The 22,818-nt window shown below is 40.5% G+C and overlaps 1 protein-coding gene across 1 annotated transcript in view; it reads right to left on the bottom strand.

The window, feature by feature from the left end:
* LOC121367569 overlaps window positions 1-22,818 on the bottom strand; it is a 59,834-nt gene that overhangs the window by 4,126 nt on the left and 32,890 nt on the right. The window contains exons 13-16 of the mRNA XM_041491825.1: window positions 14,047-14,096; window positions 12,041-12,083; window positions 6,959-7,590; window positions 6,355-6,367 (exon numbers count right to left, since the gene is read on the bottom strand). Of these exons, the coding sequence (XP_041347759.1) occupies window positions 6,355-6,367; window positions 6,959-7,590; window positions 12,041-12,083; window positions 14,047-14,096 (738 nt within the window). The remainder of the gene's footprint in view (window positions 1-6,354; window positions 6,368-6,958; window positions 7,591-12,040; window positions 12,084-14,046; window positions 14,097-22,818) is intronic.

Raw genomic sequence — 22,818 nt, 5'->3', positions numbered from 1 at the left:
ATGAGAAAAAAACAATCAGTTGAATGGAACCAAAAAGGTGTTTCGATCATGTGATGCAAACTTCTCAGACGAGAGCTCAACTGATTGAGGTAAATCCCTCCCCCAAAAACAAGATAGATGTGTAGAAAGTACAATCTCTTCACTCTCAGTTAGCACATATACCAATCATATAGCTGTAAGTCACGGCACAATATTTTAGCTGAACCATCATTCTGTTAACACCTCTTTAAATTCATGCGAATGGCCAGTGCTTAAAGAGTTACGTGGTGAACTGTAATATTTAAAAATATTAAAAGTTGAAAATTTAGTATCATCAGAAATGTATTCACATATTTAAAAAATTCAAAAAAAAAAATACTATCTCATGTTAAAATCAGTTAGTTTCAAATACATTTTGAATGTCATAAATTATAGTACAGAACTATTAGTACAAGACTTAGTGTGTTAGATTAGGTAACTCAATGGTTACATAAATATAATTTATACAACCGAACAATCAGTTGTCTAGGTGAACATCATGTGAACTACTTCTGGTGACCTAAACAATGAAATAGTTGAAATATTGTTCAAACAATGGTGCCATTTGAACGAAATAGTTACTAAACCATCTGTCAAACATGTACTTCAGATAGCAAGCTGCTGGCAGGCCAGTGGTGGACCATTAGTTGGCCAATTGTAAGTTTGGTCTGTCAAACATGTACTCCAGATAGCAAGCTGCTGGCAGGCCAGTGGTGGACCATTAGTTGGCTCACTGTAAGTTTGGTCTGTCAAACATGTACTCCAGATAGCAAGCTGCTGGCAGGCCAGTGGCGGACCATTAGTTGGCCCACTGTAAGTTTGGTCTGTCAAACATGTACTCCAGATAGCAAGCTGCTGGCAGGCCAGTGGCGGACCATTAGTTGGCTCACTGTAAGTTTGGTCTGTCAAACATGTACTCCAGATAGCAAGCTGCTGGCAGGCCAGTGGTGGACCATTAGTTGGCTCACTGTAAGTTTGGTCTGTCAAACATGTACTCCAGATAGCAAGCTGCTGGCAGGCCAGTTGTGGACCATTAGTTGGCTCACTGTAAGTTTGGTCTGTCAAACATGTACTCCAGATAGCAAGCTGCTGGCAGGCCAGTGGTGGACCATTAGTTGGCTCACTGTAAGTTTGGTCTGTCAAACATGTACTCCAGATAGCAAGCTGCTGGCAGGCCAGTGGCGGACCATTAGTTGGCTCACTGTAAGTTTGGTCTGTCAAACATGTACTCCAGATAGCAAGCTGCTGGCAGGCCAGTGGTGGACCATTAGTTGGCTCACTGTAAGTTTGGTCTGTCAAACATGTGCTCCAGATAGCAAGCTGCTGGCAGGCCAGTGGTGGACCATTAGTTGGCTCACTGTAAGTTTGGTCTGTCAAACATGTACTCCAGATAGCAAGCTGCTGGCAGGCCAGTGGTGGACCATTAGTTGGCTCACTGTAAGTTTGGTCAGGCAAACATGTACTCCAGATAGCAAGCTGCTGGCAGGCCAGTGGTGGACCATTAGTTGGCTCACTGTAAGTTTGGTCTGTCAAACATGTACTCCAGATAGCAAGCTGCTGGCAGGCCAGTGGCGGACCATTAGTTGGCTCACTGTAAGTTTGGTCTGTCAAACATGTACTCCAGATAGCAAGCTGCTGGCAGGCCAGTGGTGGACCATTAGTTGGCTCACTGTAAGTTTGGTCTGTCAAACATGTGCTCCAGATAGCAAGCTGCTGGCAGGCCAGTGGTGGACCATTAGTTGGCTCACTGTAAGTTTGGTCTGTCAAACATGTACTCCAGATAGCAAGCTGCTGGCAGGCCAGTGGCGGACCATTAGTTGGCTCACTGTAAGTTTGGTCTGTCAAACATGTACTCCAGATAGCAAGCTGCTGGCAGGCCAGTTGTGGACCATTAGTTGGCTCACTGTAAGTTTGGTCTGTCAAACATGTACTCCAGATAGCAAGCTGCTGGCAGGCCAGTGGCGGACCATTAGTTGGCTCACTGTAAGTTTGGTCTGTCAAACATGTGCTCCAGATAGCAAGCTGCTGGCAGGCCAGTGGCGGACCATTAGTTGGCTCACTGTAAGTTTGGTCTGTCAAACATGTGCTCCAGATAGCAAGCTGCTGGCAGGCCAGTGGTGGACCATTAGTTGGCTCACTGTAAGTTTGGTCTGTCAAACATGTACTCCAGATAGCAAGCTGCTGGCAGGCCAGTGGCGGACCATTAGTTGGCTCACTGTAAGTTTGGTCTGTCAAACATGTACTCCAGATAGCAAGCTGCTGGCAGGCCAGTGGTGGACCATTAGTTGGCTCACTGTAAGTTTGGTCTGTCAAACATGTACTCCAGATAGCAAGCTGCTGGCAGGCCAGTGGTGGACCATTAGTTGGCTCACTGTAAGTTTGGTCTGTCAAACATGTACTCCAGATAGCAAGCTGCTGGCAGGCCAGTGGTGGACCATTAGTTGGCCCACTGTAAGTTTGGTCTGTCAAACATGTACTCCAGATAGCAAGCTGCTGGCAGGCCAGTGGTGGACCATTAGTTGGCCCACTGTAAGTTTGGTCTGTCAAACATGTACTCCAGATAGCAAGCTGCTGGCAGGCCAGTGGTGGACCATTAGTTGGCCCACTGTAAGTTTGGTCTGTCAAACATGTGGACCATTAGTTGGCCAACTGTAAGTTTGGTCTGTCAAACATGTACTCCAGATAGCAAGCTGTTGGCAGGCCAGTGGTGGACCATTAGTTGGCTCACTGTAAGTTTGGTCTGTCAAACATGTGGACCATTAGTTGGCCAACTGTAAGTTTGGTCTGTCAAACATGTACTCCAGATAGCAAGCTGCTGGCAGGCCAGTGGTGGACCATTAGTTGACCCACTGTAAGTTTGGTCTGTCAAACATGTACTCCAGATAGCAAGCTGCTGGCAGGCCAGTGGTGGACCATTAATTGGCTCACTGTAAGTTTGGTCTGTCAAACATGTACTCCAGATAGCAAGCTGCTGGCAGGCCAGTGGTGGACCATTAGTTGGCTCACTGTAAGTTTGGTCTGTCAAACATGTACTCCAGATAGCAAGCTGCTGGCAGGCCAGTGGTGGACCATTAGTTGGCTCACTGTAAGTTTGGTCTGTCAAACATGTACTCCAGATAGCAAGCTGCTGGCAGGCCAGTGGTGGACCACTGGCAGGCCATTTAGTTGGCTCACTGTAAGTTTGGTCTGTCAAACATGTACTCCAGATAGCAAGCTGCTGGCAGGCCAGTGGTGGACCATTAGTTGGCTCACTGTAAGTTTGGTCTGTCAAACATGTACTCCAGATAGCAAGCTGCTGGCAGGCCAGTGGTGGACCATTAGTTGGCTCACTGTAAGTTTGGTCTGTCAAACATGTACTCCAGATAGCAAGCTGCTGGCAGGCCAGTGGTGGACCACTGGCAGGCCAGTTGTGGACCATTAGTTGGCTCACTGTAAGTTTGGTCTGTCAAACATGTACTCCAGATAGCAAGCTGCTGGCAGGCCAGTTGTGGACCATTAGTTGGCTCACTGTAAGTTTGGTCAGGCAAACATGTACTCCAGATAGCAAGCTGCTGGCAGGCCAGTTGTGGACCATTAGTTGGCTCACTGTAAGTTTGGTCAGGCAAACATGTACTCCAGATAGCAAGCTGCTGGCAGGCCAGTTGTGGACCATTAGTTGGCTCACTGCAAGTTTGGTCAGGCAAACATGTACTCCAGATAGCAAGCTGCTGGCAGGCCAGTGGTGGACCATTAGTTGGCTCACTGTAAGTTTGGTCTGTCAAACATGTACTCCAGATAGCAAGCTGCTGGCAGGCCAGTGGTGGACCATTAGTTGGCTCACTGTAAGTTTGGTCAGGCAAACATGTACTCCAGATAGCAAGCTGCTGGCAGGCCAGTTGTGGACCATTAGTTGGCTCACTGTAAGTTTGGTCAGGCAAACATGTACTCCAGATAGCAAGCTGCTGGCAGGCCAGTTGTGGACCATTAGTTGGCTCACTGTAAGTTTGGTCAGGCAAACATGTACTCCAGATAGCAAGCTGCTGGCAGGCCAGTGGTGGACCATTAGTTGGCTCACTGTAAGTTTGGTCTGTCAAACATGTACTCCAGATAGCAAGCTGCTGGCAGGCCAGTGGCGGACCATTAGTTGGCTCACTGTAAGTTTGGTCTGTCAAACATGTACTCCAGATAGCAAGCTGCTGGCAGGCCAGTGGTGGACCATTAGTTGGCTCACTGTAAGTTTGGTCTGTCAAACATGTACTCCAGATAGCAAGCTGCTGGCAGGCCAGTTGTGGACCATTAGATGGCTCACTGTAAGTTTGGTCAGGCAAACATGTACTCCAGATAGCAAGCTGCTGGCAGGCCAGTGGTGGACCACTGGCAGGCCAGTGGTGGACCATTAGTTGGCTCACTGTAAGTTTGGTCTGTCAAACATGTACTCCAGATAGCAAGCTGCTGGCAGGCCAGTGGCGGACCATTAGTTGGCTCACTGTAAGTTTGGTCTGTCAAACATGTACTCCAGATAGCAAGCTGCTGGCAGGCCAGTGGTGGACCATTAGTTGACCCACTGTAAGTTTGGTCTGTCAAACATGTACTCCAGATAGCAAGCTGCTGGCAGGCCAGAGGTGGACCATTAGTTGGCTCACTGTAAGTTTGGTCTGTCAAACATGTACTCCAGATAGCAAGCTGCTGGCAGGCCAGAGGTGGACCATTAGTTGGCTCACTGTAAGTTTGGTCTGTCAAACATGTACTCCAGATAGCAAGCTGCTGGCAGGCCAGTGGTGGACCATTAGTTGGCTCACTGTAAGTTTGGTCTGTCAAACATGTACTCCAGATAGCAAGCTGCTGGCAGGCCAGTGGCGGACCATTAGTTGGCTCACTGTAAGTTTGGTCTGTCAAACATGTACTCCAGATAGCAAGCTGCTGGCAGGCCAGTGGCGGACCATTAGTTGGCTCACTGTAAGTTTGGTCTGTCAAACATGTACTCCAGATAGCAAGCTGCTGGCAGGCCAGAGGTGGACCATTAGTTGGCTCACTGTAAGTTTGGTCTGTCAAACATGTACTCCAGATAGCAAGCTGCTGGCAGGCCAGTGGTGGACCATTAGTTGGCTCACTGTAAGTTTGGTCTGTCAAACATGTACTCCAGAGAGCAAGCTGCTGGCAGGCCAGTGGTGGACCATTAGTTGGCTCACTGTAAGTTTGGTCTGGCAAACCACATTGGCTTATTGATGGCTAGTCAATGCTTTTGGCTATCAGCAGTCATTTAGTCTTTAACCAAACTAGTCCTCATTCAATTCCTGATAAAATGGTAATTAACTGGGACCAGACTGGTGTATCACTCCTTTCTGTGGGTGACTGGACCATGGAAGAGAGAGGTGCTAAACAGGTGACAATATTGGATGTTGACGACAAACAACAGATTACTGTTTTGTTAGCAAGCACCAAAAGCAGAGACATGTTATCACCTCTAGTAATCTACGTCAGAAAAACAGACCCATGTCATCCAAACATAAATTTTCCCACTGACTGGGATGTCACCCACACAGAAACTCATTGGAGTAACGAATCGAGCATGCTGCAGTACATCGAGAATGTCATCAACCCGTATGTGACCTCTACCCGCAAACAACTTGGGCTGCCACGTGATTAAAAAACTTTGTGTCTTTTTGATGTTTTCAAAGTTCACAGAACCGAGAATGTTCACAAATTGTTGACCAAAAAAACATATCACCTCCTGCCAGCTGTACTGATCAACTTCAGTCATTAATTCAATGGTGAATATTTTTTTTAAAGATGAACTGAAACAGTGTTTCCATGTGAAGTGATGAAAAAATGCATGAAATAACATGACGAAGCAATGAAGACAGTGTTTTGTTTTGTGTTTTTGTCATAAATTTAAATATTAAAAGTGATTTGGTTATTTGGGGGTTTCTTTGATCACGTGTCATCCATGTCCATTTGCATGTTGCTGAATGGTAGTTGCAAGTTGTCATTATCAGGTCATCTACAACAATTAACTGGTCAAAATCTGTTGGGTATAATTTTTCACGGGATCCTAAAATTTGCATTAAATGTCTTTGCGTGAATAGCGTGAAAATTAAGTTCCTTTTATTTTACAGTATGTTGAAAACTAACTGGTAGGCCTGCTCATAGGGTAAGTTTGTCCTAGGTATGTCAAGAATCATGCCTCATGTGTTATATTAATTTGTCGAAACCAGTCATTTAATCACATTGCTAAAATGGTTTAGTCATTTGCTTTTAATTGTTGATTAATAAATGCTGAAATTCACAGCTGACACCACATTATTAAAAGAGAAAATTAAACTTATACAGAAATATTTGTGTAAAAATTATTCTTACCTCTGGTACCACCCTGAAAATTTAACATCAAACATTTACTTATTAATAAATTAGAATCAAACATGTGACAAATAACATGTAATAGCAGATACATATAATACTCACAGGATATTAAGTGAGTTTTCAAGTGAATTAATTATTTGAAATGAAATAGCAGCAAGTTTAGTATCCTAATTGTGTTTTTAACAGTGTTGTCCAGTAAAATAAGGAATGAAAATTGATAGAATGTGATGTCATGATAGTGGGACATAGAGAGGAGAGAGAGAGAGAGAGAGAGAGAGAGAGAGAGAGAGAGAGAGAGAGAGAGAGAGAGAGAGAGAGAGAGCAAGAGAGAGCGAGAGCGAGAGAGATATAGCAAGAGCGAGCTAGCAAGAGAGAGAGAGAGAGAGAGAGAGAGAGAGAGAGAGAGAGAGAGAGAGAGAGAGAGAGAGAGAGAGAGAGAGAGAGAGAGAGAAAGAGAGAGAGAGTTGTTATTTATACTGTATATATAATGTTTGTGGGTGTGCATGTCTTCTGTTTCCACCCTGCACAGAGGGTGGCCTGGCCTTTGTAACTAGGAATGGTGACATTAAAACAAACATTTAAAAAAAAAAAATCTACTTACCAGTAACTGCTGCACAATTCCCTTCTTCGGTGGCACGGTCTGCCCACCACTCCCATGCTGCATCTGAACATTGTTGTACTGGTTTATGTTATATGCGACATGCTGTGGTCCCGCCGACTTCATGCTCCTCCTGCTACGCACACTCCCCCCTGCATGCTGCACGCCAATGTTGGGAGCAAGCCAAGACTGCTCTACGATTCTTGGTCCATGGAATCCCCAGGTCTGTGGTTGTCGGCCACCGTCACACTTGATTCTCACTCCATCAGTGCCCTTTGTCTGCTGTCCAGACTTAGCTGGAGCAGAGTTTATGACCTGCACCCCAGGATTACCTTGACCTCTGGGTCCAGCTGGGTTCATGACCTGCACGCCAGAATGACCTTGACCACTAGCTGCAGCTGGGTTCATGACCTGGACACCAGAATGGCCTTGACCTCTGGCTGCAGTTGGGTTCATAACCTGCACCCCAGGAGGACCTTGACCTTTGGTTGAAGCTGGGTTCATGACCTGCACACCGGAATGGCCTTGACCTTTAGCAGCAGCTAAGTTCAAAACCTGCACCCCAGAATGGCCCGTTGCAGGTGGTGGTGGAGCCAAGTTCTTGGCATTAGGTTTGGAATGAGCTGGATGAATTTCTATAAAATAAAAAGAAAACCTGTATTATTTCTAAAGAGGTGATGGTGATACAGTATCATATCATGATATAAGTCCACGATATGATGCATCGATTTACGACAGCTATACATGTACACTGTACATATAAAATTTTACTGTCATAAAGTTATTCGGTTATACTAGAGCACATTGATTTATTAATCATCGGCTATTGGATGTCAAACATATGGTCATTTTAAGTCATAGAGAGGAAACCTGATAAAAAAAATTATTAGTAGCAAGAGACAGGATAGCACATACCACAACCTTTGATATACCAGTCGTGGTGTACTGGCTGGAACAAGAAATAACCCTATGTGCCCACCGACAGGGATCGATCCTAGACCAACCGTGCATCAAGTGAGTGCTTTACTACTGGGCTATGTCCCACCCCCTCTGTTTTGAATAATATGAATTCTACAAACCACTACAAACATCAGGATGACCAGAAACACATTGGGTTTTTTAAAACTGGTAACTTTAAGGAGCGTTCTAATTAAGCGGTGTTCTCATTATGCGATCAGTCGCACCGACTTGTCATATGCGATCAAATCGTACCATGAAAACACCTAAATCAGAACAACTTTAGTCTTACACATCAAGTTGTGTCGGAATCGTACCGTGAAAACACCTAAATCGGAATGACTTTAATCTTACACATCAAGTTGTGTCGGAATCGTACCGTGAAAACACCTAAATCGGAATGACTTTAATCTTACACATCAAGTTGTGTCGGAATCGTACCGTGAAAACACCTAAATCGGAACGACTTTAGTCTTACACATCAAGTCGTGTCGGAATCGTACCGTGAAAACACCTAAATCGGAATGACTTTAGTCTTACACATCAAGTCGTGTCGGAATCGTACCGTGAAAACACCTAAATCGGAATGACTTTAATCTTACACATCAAGTCGTGTCGGAATCGTACCGTGAAAACACCTAAATCGGAATGACTTTAGTCTTACACATCAAGTCGTGTCGGAATCGTACCGTGAAAACACCTAAATCGGAATGACTTTAGTCTTACACATCAAGTCGTGTCGGAATCGTACCGTGAAAACACATAAATCGGAATGACTTTAGTCTTACACATCAAGTCGTGTCGGAATCGTACCGTGAAAACACATAAATCGGAATGTCTTTAGTCTTACACATCAAGTCGTGTCGGAATCGTACCGTGAAAACACCTAAATCGGAATGTCTTTAGTCTTACACATCAAGTCGTGTCGGAATCGTACCGTGAAAACACCTAAATCGGAATGACTTTAATCTTACACATCAAGTCGTGTCGGAATCGTACCGTGAAAACACCTAAATCGGAATGACTTTAGTCTTACACATCAAGTCGTGTCGGAATCGTACCGATTAGAACATGTCCTATTTTTCACGAAAAGCTTGGTCTGATGTCATGAAATCTTATGACGTAACATCTTCCCAAACATACGATTGGAGTCACTACGACAAATCGCATGAGATTAGTCACACAGACTTGCTGCATACGATCAAATCGTACTGTGAGAACAGCTAAATCAGAATAACATCAGTCTTATACGACAGGTCAATTAGAACACGTCCTATTTGTCATGTCAAATTGCATGCAACAAGTTGGTGCAACAAATTGTATAATGAGAACAGTGCTAAACCAAAACACTGTAAGAAAATATAATTTAATAGAAAAAATAACTGCAATTGCCAAAATATATTTTATACTGCCTAATAACTAGAATAATAACTAGTCTCTATTGTCAGGTATTGTGATATGTATCACAATATACCCGCATCATTACACCTCTTGCATTTTTTTTTTTTTTTTCCATTTTTTTTTATTGTCCCCAGACAGTGCCAGGGTTGGGGAGCCCTGATACACCGCCTTACGATTTATCTTAAAAGTAATATACATCCATACATACATACACATGGATGCACGCACGTATGCACGCACACACGTACGCACTCACATTACATTCTATTCTGATGTATGCAGGTACAAATCAAAATAAAATAGTACTTCCTTTTATGCATGCCTTGTGGTCCAGGATTTTTTTTTAAAAGGGTAAGAACAAGAGAAGAAGAAGAAAAAGAAGAACACAAACAGGAAGAATAAGAAAAAGAAGAAGAAGAGGAGGAAGAAAAACCTAAGTTGATGGTAAGTAATGAAGCAGAATTAAACTGATGATAATAACAGGAACAGCAGTCGAGCCTGTGTTGGAATGTTATATGAACATGCTATCACAAAATTATTTTCCTTGCATTATTTACCACAAGTGTCCTGGATTAACAGTGCTAATGTAATATGAACAAAAAGGCCATGAATGTACTCTAAAAAAGTTTTGTCTTATTTTGAACGACACAACTACAGCATATTGATTAATGAATCATCAGCTATTGGAAGGAAAGAAGGAAATGTTTTATTTAACAATGCACTCAACACATTTTATTTACAGTTATATGTAGCATCAGACATATGGTTAAGGACCACACAGATATTGAGAGAGGAAAACCCACTGTCACCACTGCATGGACTACTCTTTTTCGATTAGCAACAAGGGATCTTTTATATGCACCATCCCACAGACAGGATAGTACATACCACGGGCTTTGTTACGCCAGCTGTAGAGCACTGGCCGAAATGAGAAATAGCCCACCACCGACGGGGATTGATCCTAGACCAACCACGCATCAAGTGAGCTCTTTACCACTGGGCTACGTGCCACCCACCCCCACTCCAAGCTATTGGATGTCAACATGTAATAACTGTTACACACAGTCTTCAGAAGATCTTTTATAAGCACTTTCTAACAGGACAGCACATACCATATGGCTTTTGATATACTAGTCATGGTGTATTAGTTGAGACAGAAAAAAGCACAATGCAAAGAAGTCTTATAACACAGGCACTTAAGGCATGTTTTCCACCGAGTGAGCTAGAGCACTTTTCTTAAAACATTCAAAATCGTATTTCTACACAAAGCAGAGCCTAAAGGGTGTAATAACAAGGTTATGACTGCTCCCATATATGTCTGTAAGACACCACCTGTAGATCTATATATTCACAAAATGGAACTTATATGATCTGCAGTACCAGCTATTAAAGATGTTAAAGGTGCACACCCTAGTTTCAGCCCATAAAAATGAACACTAAGTTTAGTTAATCTACAAACCTGCAACACACATTTAGATACGGTTATAACAGAGGGAAGCTGGGATGTTTAAACAGGGGAATACCATCAAAAATAACTTGAGCTTGTCTCATTAACCATTACTTCTTAGACGAACGTGCATTTTTAATATACAAAAGTTTTATAGGTCTTGAAACAAGTTAACATGGAGATGATATTTTGAAATTCATCCTTCTATTTGACAATATGATGCTAATATTAAGGCATCTGGAAAAAGGTTGTACTCTGAAATAGTGGGCAATAAAAGGTGATGTTCTGGACCAGTGTGTGCAAAAGGTATTTACATTGCAAACATAAGGCTAATCTTACAATCTTACAGGGTTTCTGACTATATAATTATTATTATACAATCTTAAACTAGGGTTTCTTACTACATTGTCATTGCCTATTGTCATACAATATCACAGGGTTTCAGACTATAGGTATATTGTTATACAATCTTACAGGGTTTGTGACTATATACCTATTGATATACAATCGTACAGGGTTTGTGACTATATACCTATTGTTATACAATCTTACAGGGTTTGTGACTATATACCTATTGTTATACAATCTTAAAGGGTTTCTTACTACATTGTCATTGCCTATTGTCATACGATATCACAGGGTTTCAGACTATAGGTATATTGTTATACAATCTTACAGGGTTTGTGACTATATACCTATTGTTATACAATCTTAAAGGGTCTCTTACTACATATACCTATTGTTATACAATCTCACAAGGTTTTGGACTATATGCCTATTGTCATACGATATCACAGGGTTTATTTTATACAATCATACAGGGTTTCTGACTACTGGCTTATTGTTATATAATCATACAGGGTTTCTGACTATAGCTCTATTGTCATATAATATCACAGTGTTTCTGACTATAGGTCTATTGTCAATTAATATCACAGTGTTTCTGACTATAGGTCTATTGTCATATAATATCAGTGTTTCTGACTATAGGTATATTGTCATATATTATCACAGTGTTTCCGACTATGGGTCTATTGTTATATAATATCACAGTGTTTCTGTCTATGGGTCTATTGTCATATAATATCACAGTGTTTCTGACTATGGGTCTATTGTTATACAGTCTTACATGGTCTCTGACAATGGGTCTACCATGATCCAATCTTAATTACAGGGTTTCTGAATATGGGTCTATTGTTATATAATCTCACAGGATTTCTGACTATGGGTCTATTGTTATATAATAACACACAGATTCTGACTATAACAGTTACACAAACCTTGTGGATCATAACGTCTGTCTGGTAGAACCGGAGCATCATCCTAGAAAAAAATAATATATATTTACATCTTTTGTTTATTTCACAGAAAATTTTAAATATTTGTAAATTTAGAAATATATGAACTCAAAATATTCATAAATAATGTCTGACACATCAGCTAACATCACAAAATATTCAGATTACAGATTAAGAATCAATATTTTATGTGGACAAACAGCTATTTGCTAATATATGGGATTTGAATCAAGCTTAATAACAAGCTTATAAATTACACTTTATGACAGAAAAGTTAAAGTTTGTTTTGTTTAATGACACCACTAGAGCACATTGATTTATTAATCATCAGCAACTGGATGTTGAACATTTGGACAGAGGAAACCCACAATTTGTTTTTATTAGCAGCAATGCCATGGAGATTGCTGTGGAGAATGCCATGGAGATTGCTGTGGAGAATGCCATGGAGATTGCGTTGGAGATTGCTGTGGAGGTTTTAGTTCTCCACGGCACTTTTTCGCCTTGGACTATTCAGGGGTTTTTTTCAATGGCATATTTTTTTGCCATGGACATTTTCTTAAAGGGACACACCCTAGTTACGGCTAGTTGTTAACCATTACGGCGTTGTTTTTCGCTATTAAACCATTTTTTCACAAACAAAATTGCACTTTACTTACCGTTTATTATTTAGAATATACATTTCCATTCACCTGAAGTGTTTTTTGGTAATCCTGGTAATCCTGGTGTTTGTAATACCACAAAATACATTTTTCGTATTTCTTGAAAACGGACGCACGTTTGAGAAAAAACCGTTGAGCAGACAAGGTCTAATCTATTTTTAGAGGGGATATTTCCATTTCAATGTCACAGACATTGGTATACCACGTGACCGTTATCATTTTGGTTCGGTTTGTTTTCTCGTGCACGGTTCGCGCAATCAACATCCGATTTGTTGTTGTTCATTTGTGAGATTTTTCTTCACAGTTCGTGAACATTTTCAGTAACAATAAAGTTCAGACAAGTAAGTGTCTCAATACAAAACGTTACAAACCCTTAAAACCAATAATTTTGCTAAGTCTTACGATATCTGGAGACGGGATACAACCAGGACAGAACAGTTGGAACATGTCCAGGAGAGGTGAAAGAAACACACCCCAAGTCTGTGAAATTTGTCGTGACGTAGGCATTGTTGTGCTTCGAGCGACATCTACCGGTGACATCAAAATACTAACTTTCAAAATTATTTCAAGCAATTGGGACATGGGGATTCCCATGGTATTTATCGATATAAAACCTGCTTTTTCACTCCATTTGATAAAAACGTGATCTAAGTGTGTTACAGGTTTGTAGATTAACCAGATTATAATTTATTTTCGCTGGATGGAACTAGGGTGTGCGGCTTTAATTGCAGGGGTTGATCTCTGGTGTGGTTAGAGATATCGACAAACCCACTCACCTCTGGTGTGGTTAGAGATATCGACAAACCCACTCACCTCTGGTGTGGTTAGAGATATTGACAAATCTACTCACCTCTGGTGCGGTTAGAGATATCGACAAATCCACTCACCTCTGGCGCAGTTAGAGATATCGACAAACCCACTGACCTCTGGCGTGGTTAGAGATATTGACAAATCTACTCACCTCTGGTGCGGTTAGAGATATCGACAAATCCACTCACCTCTGGCGCAGTTAGAGATATCGACAAACCCACTGACCTCTGGCGTGGTTAGAGATATCGACAAATCTACTCACCTCTGGTGCGGTTAGAGATATCGACAAATCCACTCACCTCTGGCGCAGTTAGAGATATCGACAAACCCACTCACCTCTGGTGGTTAGAGATATCGACAAATCTACTCACCTCTGGTGCGGTTAGAGATATCAACAAACCCACTCACCTCTGGCGCGGTTAGAGATATCGACAAATCCACTCACCTCTGGCGCAGTTAGAGATATTGACAAACCCACTGACCTCTGGCGTGGTTAGAGATATTGACAAACCCACTTACCTCTGGTGTGATTACTGGTCGAGAAGCAGGGATTGATGTTTTAGATTCAGCTGAAACAAAAAGGAAAGCAATGTTTCAATCTCGGCACCTTGTTTAATTTGTACATGCACTTTGAAATCCTTTATTTTCGTGGGATTAAATGTTTTGTGCACACACAAAAAAAGAGAGCACATTTCATTGGGTACTAAATGTGGAAAAGATAGTTATCACAAATTCTATATGTGGAAAAGATAGTTATCACAAATTCTATACGTGGAAAAGATAGTTATCACAAATTCTATATGTGGAAAAGATAGTTATCACAAATTCTATATGTGGAAAAGATAGTTATCACAAATTCATGCTATATGTATACATGCATTATGGACCCAAACAAAATGCAAAGTCTGTAAATGGTTGAAATTTGACAAGATGATAATATGAACATAATTGTGCAAATCATCTCATAATGTTTATGAATAACCAATAAATAATTTCTTCCAAACGATATGACTCTCCCTTCATTATCATCAAACAATACATTCACAGGAACTTTTTTCCATGAATATATATTTATACTCTTCACCCTTACGCAGGCCCATAGGAATGACTTTGGGAGTGGGGAGGGGGCACTGACGGATCATGTACAAACTCTCTATCAGATTTTGGTTACAATGGCAAACATTAATGTGATATAAAAAAAAGGCTAAACAAGTGAGGGGCACATGTCCCCCTGCCCCCCCCCCCCACCCCTCCAGTTCCTATGGGCCTGCTACATGTATAATCAGCATAATCAGTGTTGGCCAGGAAAGGAGTGATCACTCAGGCTCTCCCCCCCCCCCCCCCCCCCACACACTCGCCAGGAAAGTTTCAGGGAAGCAGCTAACCGATCACATTGGAATAAAAATTCTCAATGAATTTCATTTGAAACTTCTTGTGATTACACATCTAGCATCATTTCAGAAGAGTGATCTTCAATTTGCCTTGATTTCGCTCATTGCAAATACAGAATAATTGTGATGACCAATTAAAGCAAAGTCATACTAGCAGATTATAACTTGACATCACACCTGCATGTAAGGCTACATTACAAAATCACTCACTTGACCTCTAGGTCAGTGGTCACTGTACAATGTATACTAGCAGATTATGACTTGACATCACACCTGCATGTAAGGCTACATTACAAAATCGCTCACTTGACCTCTAGGTCAGTGGTCACTGTACAATGTAGCAGATTATAACTTGACGTCACACCTGCATGTAAGGCTACATTACAAAATCGCTCACTTGACCTCTAGGTCAGTGGTCACTGTACAATGTAGCAGATTATAACTTGACGTCACACCTGCATGTAAGGCTACATTACAAAATCGCTCACTTGACCTCTAGGTCAGTGGTCACTGTACAATGTAGCAGATTATAAATTGACATCACACCTGCATGTAAGGCTACATTACAAAATCGCTCACTTGACCTCTAGGTCAGTGGTCATTGTACAATGTAGCTGAAATAACAGAAATAACAGCTTTTCCCCTTAATTGTTATGGACTACAGGATAAATATAATAACTAAAGTACTAATCAAAATTATACCCATATGATTTTCCAGTCTTATTTATTAGTTATGAAAATCCCTGGAATAAAAACCATAAAAATATGTCGGCATTATCATGACCTGTTACGGTATTCAAACAACCGGTACAAAAAATGACAATAAATGATCTGTTATAGATAGAAATATGAGATGTATTTACAATTTTACTGCTAAACATATGTAATTTAAAACAGATTATAACACCCTGGTTGATACTGATTACACCTGCTAAGTTTAGTACTTGTGATTTCACCTGTAATCAATATCAACCAGGATGTTATAGTCTGTTTCAAATTACATATGTTTAGCAGTAAAATTGTAAATACATCTCATATTTCTATCTATAACAGGTCATTTATTGTCATTTTTTGTACCGGCTGTTTGAATACCGTAACAGGTCATGATAATACCGACACATTTTTATGGTTTTTATTCCAGGGATTTTCATAACTAATAAATAAGACTGGAAAATCACATGGGTATAATTTTGATTAGTACTTTAGTTATGGAAGTAGGACACCGGCTTTATCCTGTTCAGTTGGAACCTTCACAGGATAAAGTCAATATCCTACATCATTAACTAATTATTCTCTATTTAAAAACTGAACTGCTGACAATTAACCTCTCACAAAATACTAGTAGACAAAAGTCTGATGGATTCTTGGACTCATTTAACAAGGACCTTCATTGTGATATGTTGTACTATCTATTATACAGGTCACTAATACTACCAAAACTATCAGGACAGGCATACATATCTTCCCCATAAATCACACATAAATCAAATCTATTATTTATTTTTAAAATAACTGAACACATTAAAATAAACATAAAATTCAGGAACATACCGAGTGATGTGATTTTCTAAAACAATATTTATTTCCACTAATCTGGGTTTTTTAATCCTCTAGCCATGGGATCAGTGATTTTAAAAATTTACTAGCCACAATTAAAACTTCCCTAGTCCTACTTTACTTTAAGTTAATACAATTTTACTAAATAATAGTAATAATCAGATATGTCACCTAAAGAGGGAGACAGAGCTTAAAAACACTAACATTGGGGGTTGGGGTTGGGATTGGGGTGGGGTCAGGATATTCATATTTACAAAATAGACTTTTGACCAAAACAAATTTCACTAGCCGTCAGGCATAGCAATAGTAGTTATTTACTAGCCCACCAATGAATATCACTAGCCATAGGAGTGGGGCTACCATAATCTAGAAGCCCTGGGTTTGGTATTCATCAACACACAAATTTCACTAGCCATCAGGCATGGCAATAGTAGTTATTTACTAGCCCACCAATGAATATCACTAGCCATAGGAGTGGGGCTACCATAATCTAGAAGCCCTGGATTTGGTATTCATCAACACACAAATTCCTATATTAAGGTATATCTTTACCTTTGACAGACACACATATTTTTTAATTAAAGATGACAAAAATTGTATGGTTAACAAGAAGGATAGACAGAAAGAAAGAAAAGACAAAAGGAAAAAGAAGAAAGGAAGATAGAAAGAAGAGCAAGCAGTTTAAATAATGAATGGTTAATTAATCTCAAAATGCTTACTACTAATAAAGAAGTTCTGAACAGATCTACATACAGAAAGGTTTTCTTGGACACTAAGGTTAGCGTCACCAAATAGTAAAATATGGCAGCTAATCTGTCACTGTCACTTCATGCTATACATGCTTACAACAAGAGTACTGAGACAGCAGACCACCAACCCCAAATATAGTTATAATGAATGAATGAATGAATGAATGAATGAACGAACAAACGGACGGACGGACAAATGAACGAACGAACGAAGAATGAATGAATGAATGAATGTTTAACAATACCTTAACATGAAAAATATATCGGCTATTGGGTGTCAAACAATGGTAAATATATAAATAAACTGCTGATTAAAATCAAAATAAAAATTCTCGAGTTAAATGAAAACACAGTGTAAAGAGCTGTTGAAAAATATACATTTTATCACATGTGTGTAATATATTAAAATTTTGAATAAAAATTAGATGTTGTTGATTTGTTATGATTAGCTTAGGAGTCAGTGTTAGGGTTAGGGATAAAATGAAATATCAGAAACGTGTGTTCATTCTCATTAGTTATCAGTTAAAGATCACAACCCTTGCAAATTCAACAAAATATGTGTCATGTATTGTGTTAATTGCAAACATAATCATAACATGACACAATGCATTGCACTCTAGTACCCATAGGACAATCAGTCCCAACATGTTGTTTGTGATGTATAGTCAGACATTGTTATACTTATAGTCTATTTTGGTAGTTAGATACATGTAACATGATTATAATGTTATAGTAAATTGTGGCAGTTATATACATGATCAGAATTCATTATAGTTTATGGTGGTAGTTATAAAACATGATTAGAATTTGTTAGAGTATTATTGTGGTAGTTACATATATGATTAGAATTCATTATAGTTTATGGTGGTAGTTATAAAACATGATTAGAATTTGTTAGAGTATTATTGTGGTAGTTACATATATGATTAGAATTCATTATAGTTTATTGAGGTAGTTATAAAACATGATTAGAATTTGTTAGAGTATTATTATGGTAGTTATAAAACATGATTAGAATTCATTATAGTTTATTGAGGTAGTTATAAAACATGATTAGAATTCATTATAGTTTATTGAGGTAGTTATAAAACATGATTAGAATTCATTATAGTTTACTGTGGTATCAGTAGTTATAAAACGAGTAGAATTTGTTACAATTTATTGTGGTAATTAAAAAATGTAATCAGAATGTGTTATACTGTAATGTGGTGATTAGGCATACTGTAAAACATTGTTTGTTTCTGGTTACTCAACCCTAATTGTGACCTTCTGATCCTATTTTAAACAATAATTAGCAAGAAAATTATACAAAACAATCACTTGGTGTTTTGGTAATCAGTTCTCTTTACCATATAATAACATTAACTGTTAAAGATTATTTTATTTAATGACAACAATAAGCAGAGCTGCTGAAAGTACTCGCCCACTCGCCAAATGTGAGTAAAAATTCTGACAGACGAGTTACAAAATGCAACTACCAGCCCAACGGTCTACCTGTCTTTTTGATTTTGTTTGCCACGTGATGTTGGTCACTTACCAAATGTTCTTAATAATGTTTTGTCAATATATCTCTCTATAAATAATTTAAGTGAAGACACTGTATATTATAATATTGTTAATAATATACTACCGACAAAAAATAAGGGAACGACTGATGTGAATGTAACTATCGGTGACATACACTGTTACAATACAATGGCGTTGCATCTGAATGCTTCATCTGATCAAAATGAAATTTCACATCATGCATGAACAGCATGTGATGCACGTGCACACAAAAGATCACATGCATGTGCTTATCGTGGAACTCACAATCACCGATGCAAGTGAGGTAATCACATGCGTGAAAATGGTCCCAAGACAATACCTTAATGAAGAGACGAAATGGCGAATTGTCGGTATGATAGAGGGAGGTACGTCAATATGCCAAGTTGCCCGAATGTTTGGTAAATCAAAAAGTGTAATTTCTAGATTGTGGGATAAGTACCGTCAAACTGGTGGGGCTGCAACGAGACCTGGGGCGTGGCAGGCCTAAAAAGACGACACCTCGACAAAATCGTACCATAACATTAATTGCTCTATGCAATAGATTCAAATCAGCTACTGCTATCAACAGTGAATTCTGTACAATAACAGGAAGGCGAATTTCAACATCGACCGTCAAAAACAGAATCTACAAAGCCCGCCTGAAAGCGAGGCGTCCTCTGAAGGGTGTGACCTAACAGCTCACCATAGGCGGCAACGATTACGGTGGGCTAGGCAACACCAGGGACGGACTGTGCGACAATGGCGTTACACCATGTTTACAGACGAATCAAGGTTCTGCCTCAGATTCACAGCTGGCAGAAAACGTTGTTGGCGACGTAGCGGCAAGAGATATGCCCGGGCTACAATTCTAGACCATGATCGGTATGGGGGTGGTAGTGTCATGGTGTGGGGAGGGATCACACATGACAGGCGAACAGATTTGATTATTGTTAATTGAAATTTGACTAGCCAGAGATATCTGGACCAAATTTTACGTCCTGTCGTTGTTCCAGTGGCGAAAAATATTGGCAGAAATTTTTATTTCAAGACGACAATGCCAGACCACATCGCGCTCAGATAGTCACCGATTACCTATGACAACAAGGCATACCGACAATCGACTGGCCCACTAAGTCCCCTATAGAGCACCTTTGGGACGTTCTCGGGCGGAGAGTGTACACCAGGGACCCAGCACCTGCCAACGTGGCCCAGCTTGCAGTAGCCGTTCAGAACGAATGGTGGGCAATACCCAGGGCAACCATACATACATTAATCAACAGTATGCCATCAAGGTGTCGAGCATGCATCGCCCAAAATGGTGGACACACCAGATATTGATATACACGCCCCAAATTGGTTTTCCAGACGTTAATCGAAATAAAACATTCACTATCATTTCACCCATTTCCTTATTTTTTGTCGGTAGTATATATTGTTCTATAGACTGGTGGACTAATAGAAATGCTGGTGGGCTAATAAAGTTTAGTTGGTTCTGGTCCGGCGGGCTAGTTAAATATTTTCCATTTCTGTACCCCTGCTGAGCATGTTGATTTACTAATCATCAGCTACTGGACATCAAACATTTAGTCATTATAACATACAGTCAGAAAAAAACCTGCTACAGTTTTCCATTAGCAGCATAGGATCTTTTATATGCACTTTTCTACAAACAAGACAGCACATACCACAGCCTTTGATATAACAATCGTGGAGCTCTGGTTGGTTTGGGAATAACCCGTCAGAGAAGAAGGCCACTAATGGCCATCATTTGACCTAAGACCCCAGTCAGAGAAGAAGGCCACTGATGGCCATCATTTGACCACTGACAGCCATCATTTGACCTGAGAACCCAGTAAGAGAAGAAGGCCACTGAATTAAGGCCATCATTTGACCTGAGAACCCAGTAAGAGAAGAAGGCCACTGACGGCCATCATTTGACCTGAGAACCCAGTAAGAGAAGAAGGCCACTGAATTAAGGCCATCATTTGACCTGAGAACCCAGTAAGAGAAGAATGCCACTGACGGCCATCATTTGACCTGAGAACCCAGTAAGAGAAGAAGGCCACTGAATTAAGGCCATCATTTGACCTGAGAACCCAGTAAGAGAAGAATGCCACTGACGGCCATCATTTGACCTGAGAACCCAGTAAGAGAAGAAGGCCACTGAATTAAGGCCATCATTTGACCTGAGAACCCAGTAAGAGAAGAATGCCACTGACGGCCATCATTTGACCTGAGAACCCAGTAAGAGAAGAAGGCCACTGAATTAAGGCCATCATTTGACCTGAGAACCCAGTAAGAGAAGAATGCCACTGACGGCCATCATTTGACCTGAGAACCCAGTAAGAGAAGAAGGCCACTGAATTTAGGCCATCATTTGACCTGAGAACCCAGTAAGAGAAGAATGCCACTGACGGCCATTATTTGACCTGAGAACCCAGTAAGAGAAGAATGCCACTGACGGCCATCATTTGACCTGAGAACCCAGTAAGAGAAGAATGCCACTGACGGCCATCATTTGACCTAAGAACCTCAGACAAGTGCTCAATCAACTGAACTGTTACACAGCACGATCAGAATCTGCTATGGAGTACTGTATTAGCTACACAGCACAATCAGAATCTGTTATGGAGTACTGTATTAGCTACACAGCACGATCAGAATCTGTTATGGAGTACTGTATTAGCTACACAGCACGATCAGAATCTGCTATGGAGTACTGTATTAGCTACACAGCACGATCAGAATCTGTTATGGAGTACTGTATTAGCTACACAGCACGATCAGAATCTGTTATGGAGTACTGTATTAGCCACACAGCACCATCAGAATCTGTTATGGAGTACTGTATTAGCTACACAGCACGATCAGAATCTGTTATGGAGTACTGTATTAGCCACACAGCACCATCAGAATCTGTTATGGAGTACTGTATTAGCCACACTGCATGATCAGAATCTGTTATGGAGTACTGTATTAGCCACACAGCACGATCAGAATCTGTTATGGAGTACTGTATTAGCCACACTGCACGATCAGAATCTGTAAGAGTAAAAGTTTGCTTTGTTTAACAACACCACTGGAGCACACTGATTCATTAATCATCGGCTATTGGATGACAAACATATAGTCATTTTTGACACAGTCATAAAGAGGAAACCCGCTATATTGATTCATTAGTAGCAAGGGATCTTTTATATACACCATCCCACAGACAGGATAGCACATACCATGGCCTTTGATATACCAGTCATGGTGTACTGGCTGGAACGAGACATAGTCCAATGGGCCCACCGACAGTGGATCGATCCTAGACCGACTGCACATCAGGTGTGAGCTTTTACCACTGGGCTACGTCCCGCCCCAGAATCTGTGAGAGAAAACATGTTGTAATATATCATGTTGTAATATATCATGTTGTAATATATCATGTTGTAATATATCATCAGCAGATTTGCAAGTGTTCACTATCTTTGAAAATAGGAAGGAAGGAAGGAAATGATTTAGTTAACAACGCACTCAACACATTTTATTTACGGTTATATGGCATTGGACATATGGTTGAGGACCACACAGATATTGTGGGAGGAAACCCGCTGTCGCCACTTCATGGGCTACTCTTTTTCGATTAGCAGCAAGGGATCTTTTATATGCACCATCCCATAGACAGGATAGCACATACCACGGCCTTTGATGTTCCAGTCGTGGTGCACTGGCTGGAGCAAGAAATAGCCCAATGGGCCCACTGACAGGGATCGATGCCAAAACGACCGTGCATCAAGCGAGCGCTTTGAAAATAGGAGGCTGTCTGAGAAAAGTAGGTGGCTACATTTACTGAAAGCAAAGAGGTTTACACCTGTGAAACTGAATGATAGGCTGTAGTAGTAACAGCAGCAATAGCTGTCACAATTTGCCGCCTGCCATTTATTAATGAACAGACCGATTTTTACGTTTTCATAATCGGGGATTGTAAATAAATGAACCAAAAGAATGCAGCACTTGTCAGTCGGTGTCATCAAGCAATTAAGGATTTAGACAGGAAACAGATCAGTATCGCGTTACAATTT

This window comes from Gigantopelta aegis, chromosome 3 (assembly GCF_016097555.1).
Source record: "Gigantopelta aegis isolate Gae_Host chromosome 3, Gae_host_genome, whole genome shotgun sequence".
Taxonomy (NCBI): domain Eukaryota; kingdom Metazoa; phylum Mollusca; class Gastropoda; order Neomphalida; family Peltospiridae; genus Gigantopelta; species Gigantopelta aegis.
Note: the sequence above shows the minus strand (reverse complement) of the source record. Positions and strands in the feature narration are given on the sequence as shown.